The sequence below is a fragment of the Alexandromys fortis genome, unplaced genomic scaffold (genome assembly GCF_014885135.2).
Source record: "Alexandromys fortis isolate MF-2015 unplaced genomic scaffold, M_Fortis_MF-2015_v1.1 scaffold_118, whole genome shotgun sequence".
Lineage (NCBI taxonomy): Eukaryota > Metazoa > Chordata > Mammalia > Rodentia > Cricetidae > Alexandromys > Alexandromys fortis.
The window spans coordinates 3,658,935-3,666,981 of NW_026068010.1; the positions used below are offsets into that span (position 1 = coordinate 3,658,935).

An 8,047-nucleotide genomic window follows, 5' to 3' on the forward strand; every position below is an offset into this window, starting at 1 on the left:
GCCTCACATTCCAGCTATCCAGGGAACCAGGTGTGGCCACTTGTGACTTCTGGCCTGTCTGTCCGAGTGTAGCCTGGCCTACGTGACCGGAACCACACGGCGAGATCCCTTGCCCTGCCCCCCATTCCTTACCATATATAAGCAGCAACCATGACCCTAATAAACGGAGGCTTTGACAAAACTGCTTGGCCTCCTTCTTCTGTCTTAGCTCATTCCCTTCTAGGTAGCGCCCCTCCGAGACCCTGGAATAACTTGATTGCGGGTGGGTTACTAACCCCTAGACTGAGTAGCCCACCCAACACAATCGACACTTAAGCCCAATCTAAAAGCACAAGTAAATGTCTCTGGGAAGAGTCAGCTAAAGCTACGATGTCCCAAAGACACAGAGCTGGACCTTCCGCCCGTCGACATATCCCCTCCCTACTCCTGGCCCCGTGTTTGCGCATGTCAGAGCCTTGCAAGTATTTCTAAAACTCTCTGCTGACTAACTTTATCTTCCCTTAGCTCCTCACTGACGACCGGCCCTCACCATCCTTGTGACTCTGACCAGGAAGCAGCACAAATCCTGGAGGGGACGGGGGCGGTTCTCAGATACTGCACTCACTTCCTGTGTGTGGGTGGGGCTTGTTTCCACCGGTCTCCTTAGAGACAAGGCAGGATTGACATTAAACAAACTGATCACTACACATGGACCACTTTGGTTGTGACGTGTCTACACTTTCCAAACCATCAGCATGACCAGAAGGAAGACCTAGTCTCCCCCAATTTTTTTGTACCTCTCTATGCACTGTTAACCCTCACAGTTCTTGAGGTCCCCATCTCCAGGTGGCCCCTGACCTGCTTTCTGTCACTACAGATTAATTTGCCTCGTCTTTGGTTCTATGAAACTGTGATTATACCACAGATTTCTACTTGTTTGCTTTCACTTAGAGAATGAAATTCACTCTGTTCAATACACATGTAGTCTGGCCATAAGCCCTTCCATACGTCTCTGACCTCTTCCCCGCCCTCCTCCTCAGGCCTAATCCTTGTGAAGCACCCTAATATTTCATCCCTTTAATTTTCATTTTTGTGTCTGTGATAAAAAAAATGCATGTGTATCTTATTTTGCTTCCTACGGTTATCTTTTAGCTCTGCTTTTCTCCCAAGGCAGGATCCGTTCTTTCTCTCTTCAGCTTTGCCACCCCCCAGGTGGCCTTTCTCAGTTTTCCACATGAGGTCATGTGCATCTCTCACGAGACCGCAGGATATCATCATCGCATCCTCGAGTCTCTTCTCACATCTCTCTACACTGTGAGGTCAAAGACTGTGCTTTGCTCATATCCCAGCATCCGGCATAAAGTACTTGTTGGATGGATACATTGCTAGATGCTACAGAGGAGGACCACGCTGGGTTCCGTGTGTTATTCCCAACAGGACATCGTCAAGATCATCGGACAATCAGCCATCTCAGAACGCCAGCGGACAAGACGTGACCAACAGGACACCGTCAAAATAACCGGACACTCCCTGGACCCCTCGACGCCCAAAGTCAGCAGGAAGCAGTCATGAGAGACCAAGCTACACTCCTATTCCCTACCCATTAAGACTCTCAACCCCCCAGATTTTTAATAAATTAAAAAGGGTGGAAATGTTATTCCCCAGAAGGCCCCTGAGCGTAGCTCGCCTGGGGAACTACATTTCCCAGGAGCCCCTAGCGGTCCACGCAAAGGCTGAGCAGGCGCAGAATGTGGCGTTTGACGCACGTGGGTGGGGAACCCTTTAAAAGGCTGGAAAGACTTCTGTTTGCTCTCTTTTCCCCTTCTCTCCCACACGGTGCAATAAAGTTCACGCTCCACATGGGTTTTGTTGTGTGTTGCATCCTTTCGCGTCCGAAGAAGAGCAAGCAGAAGAAGCAGCAGAACAGAACACCGTGGGGCATGAAAACCTTGAGAGGACCAGGGTGGTGGCTCTGAACTATGGAACAAGGGGATTCTTTATGAGGTTGGTTGCTTAGTTTCCGTTCTCATGGGGTAGACTGGAGTACAGTCAGACATGGCCTGCAGATGTGTGCACATTCTAGAACACGGTGGAGACATACCAAATCCCAGGCTCAAAGAGCAAAGGGAGAGGATGAAGTTCTAAGAAAAAAACTGAGCTTTGACTTGAGGTCCTTAGTGTCCGCAATTTGGGTTGGGCTGAGGACAATTTTGGGAGCAAGGTCTTGGGAGACTACAGAAGGACTGCACAGAGGATAGCCTCCCCCCCCCCAGTTATGACTGATGGACAGCTATCCAACATCCTCCAGGGACCCATGCCATGGGATGACAAGGAAACAGGTCTAGAAACCAAAATGAAGTTAGAGCTCTCTGTGCACTTTGAGTGCGAACAAGACTGGCTATGGAAAGCTTTGGAAACAGCTCAAAGAGCATGGATCCGTCCTGCTCAAGGGACCTGTCGATAAGGAAGGAGGCCAACATAGTTCCAGGGTGAATGCGGTAAGCACCGCTTAATTCTCAGTTCTCCGTGGCTAACTTCTGGACCTAGAGTGTGTCTATTTCTCCAGAGCATTTTGGAGATGGTGTAAGGCTTGGGGGGGAGGGGGTGTTCCTGTAAAGATGGAAATCTTCCAGGATCATGGGGCTGGGATGCATCCAGAAAGCCTGGACTTGCCATCACGCACTCTCTGCCATTCCGTCCGTTTCTGTAGGTGTCCCCATCCCTAGCTAACTCAGGAGAGTAGTAGAAGATAAACAAAAAATCAGACCTCTTGCTGAGGGGTTCAACAAGGCCATCCCCAGGCACCTTGATCTCTACGAAGACTCATGCAGCCCTAGAAGAGAGAAGAAGTGCAGAACAGCGCCGCCCGGAGCTCACGATGCCAGGGGCCAGCTGGAGGGGGTTCCTCTGGGAATAGAAACCAGTTTCCCATTTCTCAAGATCCTCCATTCATTTCCGAGACCTTTATATTTCCTGGTCTTTTTTTCTAGCCTCCAGCTGCTCATTGCTTGGGACCATTGTAGGCTCTCTGTGTTCTGCACAATGCCTGTCCTTCCCAAGTCATCTGCCCTCGCTGTCCTTCATGACAGCTTGGGCTGTAGGCAGTCTTGCGCGTAGAATGACTTCAGTTGCTACCTGTGTGCTGATGGCTCCCAAATGTTTGCTCCTTTTTAAAAAGGAAATCTTGATTTCTGCTCTGGATTCCTAGCTAGCAGAACTATCCAAGTGCCCCCTGGTGCCCCCAATCCAGCACCCCTCCCCCTTCCCTACCGCTAGCAGCTGTGTTCTTTTTCTGTGGCATCCTGTGACTGTGCTACTGTAGATGGCTTGGTTGTCAGTAGGATCTTTTGAACTCTGTCTCTCTTTAGTCAAGTATCAAATGACCAATGCTCTCGCTTCAGGCTTCCAGGTTTCTCCTTTTCCTCCTTGGGGATTCTTATTCCCCAGACAGTTAAGGTTTGTGGCGTCTGTGACTCAAAGGCCACCATCTGTGACCTACTTTTACTGCCACTCTTGTGACTTTTCCAGTGGTAGAAGTGCATCTTCTAAATGACTTTGGAGTCGAAGGGCAATGTTCTGCTTCCCCAGCAGACTTGGGCAGAACGCACGCTCCCGCATACAGATGCTTGAGTCTATACTGCTTGTTACTGTACCAGTATCTTCCCCTTCCCAGGTCCCCTCCATTTCCTTCACCGTGAATCACAAAGCTATCGAGTCAGTGTGAACTAAAGTGTGAACAAATGGCATTATTTTTAAACACTGAACCTGACTCAACCTTTCCCATTCTGGCATCCTGAAATCTAGGCTGGTTTCCATTTCTCTTTTTGCTCCTCAGTCATACTGAACACTTGTCAAATTCAAAATGCATCACTGACTCTTGGGTTTTCGTCTTCTTCTCCCTCCCTTCTTCTTCCTTCTTAGAGGAGACAGAAATGCCAGGAGGTAGGGTTGGGGACCTACTGTTATTTTCCAGCTCTCAAAAAAGTAAGATATAAAGAGGTGTCTGATGATCAGGGCATCCTGATCAGCCCCGTCCAGGCTTAGGACTCGGCCCTTTCAGTGTTGGGTCCCTAGAGGACAGGCCTTCGCATCCCCACTTGATCAGTTTTGCACTCTTGAGGTTGGTTGAAAACAGGAACAATCTGTTGTTCTCAGCAATGTTTCTAAGGATGTTTACCCCTAAGCCATTGAGTTACGGTATGAGCTTCCTGTATTGCTTGTTTGGCCTCTCCTGCTGAGGGTTAGATATATTTGTGAGAAAGTGGAATAAAAGGCTTGTCTGCAGAACCTGAAGTTGTGTTGCGTGTTAATCCCAACGTCCCTCGCTCAGAACGACAGTTGCCAAGCTGGCGCGGCATTTTAGTACTTGCTGTAAAGCAGTGTGGTGGACTAGGCATCAGGTAGGCAAAGTCGGGCCTCACCACAGTATGGGTCTCTTGTTCCCTGACCAGAGTCCCAGAGTCTCCACCATTATCCTCTGCAACTTATCCCTCTGAGCAACAGACCCTTCTGCCACTTCCTTTCAGAATTCCAAATCTCTCCTTGGGGATTTTAGGTACTTTCATCTACTCCCTACCCAGACCCCATGGGAAGGCAGTGGGCAGGGCACAGTTCTGGGGGTCCTCTTCAGTTTCCCCCTCCTCTGTTTTATCATACCCGGGCAGCCAAGCACAAGCACAGAGCGTGAAAACATAAGTCCTCTGAAAATTTAACTTTCAGTTATGTGACCTCTTTCCCACCTCCTTACTAGCCTTCGGACTAAAGAGCTATCTTTAGCGGTGATTCCCATACTCCTCCCCGCCCCCGCGGTTTGCACAATGTAGATACAAACATGAAACATGTGTCTCAGCATCACAGACCCAGCAACCGTTTTCAAATGTAAAGCTCACTTTACTGTCAACTATCCCTTTGAGAGGGCAATGGAAAAGAACAGGCAAAGCAGGACTTTTTCTCCCTCCTCGGGGTGCGTGGCCCGCGGACTCCACGGAAGAGCCAGCGAAGCCCACCGACTTCCTGCAAGCGCAATCTGTAGTGTGTCCACTGTGATGTCCATCACTGCACTGGCCCACAGCTGGATGTCCCAGGATACCCAAGGCATATGTCTCTGAGTCCCACTGCGCAGCGACCTTTCAGTTTTATGGATTGACAGTGTCTAAGGCACACAGCACAAGGACCAGCTTCCAGGTTGAAGCTAATCTGAGCCGTGTGGAAGTTTCTGAGGGCTGTCTAAGGATATTTCTTTATGGATATTCCTGTATCCGTCGATGTAGCTTCTTTTTTTTCTTTTTCTTTTTTTTTTAATTTATTGAATAATTTTATTATTTTTTCCTTCATATCGCTAACAGCAGCCCAGGTTTAAGCATGTTAGAAAATCTGAAGAAATAAAACATCTTTTGGTTTACATAAAGCATATATAAAAAATATCTATTCAGAAAACAAATATCTGATAATTACACTGCTCACCCATCTTTGAGAGTGGCCAAAAAACAAAACCCACCAAGATATAATAAAATACCTGCAAACTGAATGAGGAGGCAAGATAATTTTGTTAAAGTTTGTTCATTTTGGCACCAACTTCTGCTAATGAAATTTAAGTCAGTTATGGTCAGATAATATGAGTGAAAATGTGCAGCTACCTAAAGACATTCTTCAAACAAAACCTGCTTTGTGCTTAGAAGAGTTAACAGCAACGGAGATTATGAAACTCCTCAACTTTTCTAGTAACCGTTCGACAATGGCAAGAGGCATCAAACTGGAAGTGACAGTATACTAAGCACTTACATAAAAATATCAGCACAGTAAGACCCATGGTTAATTACTTCCCGATCCTCTTAAAACCCCCAAAGCATAAAATATTTGCTTGCTGGTCAATAACCCAAATAGTTGTCGTTCTTCGGGTACTAGAACAGTGTGAAGTGCTAGTTAGAAGAACAGTGTGAAGTGCTAGAAGTCTGGGTACCCACTGCTCACCACACTCTGTCACTGCAGCCTATGATGAAGCAGCTCAGGGAGGTACCACTACCAAGGAAAATGCCAAGAGGCCAGAAAAATATAAGGATTCCCTCATATGTCAGTCAGTGTGCAAAAGATGTAATCTGTGATTCAAAGTGCCCATAAACCGACATAGGATACAGTGTGGACTTCTTCAGTATAAAGGTGAGAACGTTTCTGCTACTTCGTGCAGTATTCAACACGGACGAGCAGGTCTCGATGTTCATTGGCTGGGTACTGTACACTGCAGTTGGGACATTCCACCAGGCTTTTGTTGAGTGCAGAAGTGGGACTTTTGGGTGAGGTAACTTTCACTCTGTTTTCAGGCTCTCTCTGGAGTGGGAACGACTGCTCTGCGAAGTAGCTGCTTCAAGGATTCCAACTGTGTTATCTGACTTCTTGCTTTTCGAAGTTCCTTAAGAATCACATAAAGTTGATGTTGCATATTCTGGCGGTCAAGTTTTTCATTTTCAAAGTCTAGGGTACATGCCTGCATCTGCTGCTCCAGCAGAGCCACCCTGATCTGTTCCTCTTGGTGTTTCAACAGAGACTCGTAGAGAATGCGGACCTGAGATACGAGCTCTTCAGACTTTTTCCTCTCCTCTTCCAGCTTTCCCTTGAAGACACTGCTCTCTGCCCTGAGCTTTTGGATCTTCTCTGTCTTATGTCTGTCCTCTTCCAGGTGTTGCATGTCTGCCTTTCGTTGCGCACTCAACAGTTGATGTAAATCTTCAACTTCTTTTTGAGTTTCTTCATATTTTCTTCTAAATTCATCAAGTTCTAAACGCAACTGAGTTACGGGTTGTCATTCAACTTCAAGATCTTTTTTGGCACTTTCCAAGAGATGATCATATTTTTGTTTCTCCTCTTGAAGATAACCTTCTGATTCAGTCTTTTTCATCTGCTGTGGGAGTGAAGCGGCTATTTCTATTCTCTTCTCCAGTTCAAAGATTTTTGCTAAAAGTCCTTTAACGTAGGCCTCTCGCTGCTGGTCATACACAAGCCACTGCTGATTTTTCTCCAGAGCATCTTTCAGCTGCATTTCCTTTTCATAAATGCTGCTCATTGATGAGTTGAAGCAGTTTGCAGTCCCGCTCTGTGACAGATGGAGTGTGCAGGCTTTGCTTTCCAGTTCAGAAAGTCTTTTCGTCGTGGCGGACAATTGATCTTTCAGGACATCTGTCTCTTTGGATAAGGACTCCAACAAATGCTGCTTCTTCTCACATTCCTTCGTTTTCTCTTCCAGCTGCTCAAGCAATGAGGAGGAACTATATCTTGCCTTTAGCTGATCTTTGAGTCTCTGTATTTCTTTGTCCTTCTCTGTGAGGTAATAAACGTTCTTCTCTCTTTCAGCTTCAAGAACTTGAATTTTCTCCAAAAGTCTGCATTTCTCTTTCTCAGTCGCTTTTCCTTTCCCACTTGTGATTTCATCCAGGGATGTTTTAAAGGCTGCGATTTCTCCCTTAAACTTATCTAGTGCAGTGTCCGATTTGGAGCTGCTAGGCCTTGATCCCCACTTGCTTTTAATTAAATCTTTCGGGCTTCTGGAAGACATCTTTGAAATGATCTCACACCAAACACACCGTCCGCGTCGCTGCGTCAGACCCCCTACAACTCTCCAGCCTGGACGCCGCTTCCGGGAGTTTTCGCTTCTTTTTTTTCTTGGAGTTTCTACTTTTCTAGGGATTTCCCTGGGAACTGCCACCTCCTTCTGGCTCCTCACCAACCTCACTGGGCCTGACCTGGAACATGGCACATGTAGACTATCGGAACATGGCACATGTAGACTATCTCTCACGGTCTCCTCTGACCCCAGCAGGAGAAGGCTCTTGTCATCACAGGCCGGAACACCTGACTCTAACTCTTCAAGTTTACTTCTGACTCTTCCAACCTAAAGATTGCCTTAAGTCCTAGGAAGTCACTAGGCTTCTGAAACTCAAGAGATACAGCATCTTCTTTTTTCCCCTTGCCTTTGTTGGCCACCTTTTACCAACTATCTTTGCCCAGTGCTTTGGGTCAGGCTTAAATGCTAAAAAATCAGAGCCAGCTAAGGACGACCTAGCCCACCAGCCCTTTG

General features: G+C 47.0%; 1 protein-coding gene across 1 annotated transcript; it reads right to left on the minus strand.

The window, feature by feature from the left end:
• Nucleotides 1-5,937: 5,937 nt before the first annotated feature.
• Nucleotides 5,938-7,597, minus strand: LOC126513520 (centrosomal protein of 55 kDa-like). The gene is given in 2 exon segments (XM_050161965.1): nt 5,938-6,337; nt 6,339-7,597. Coding segments are annotated over 2 exon segments (1,374 nt in total). The 5' UTR covers nt 7,526-7,597; the 3' UTR covers nt 5,938-6,150.
• Between the last annotated feature and the right edge of the window lie 450 nt (nt 7,598-8,047).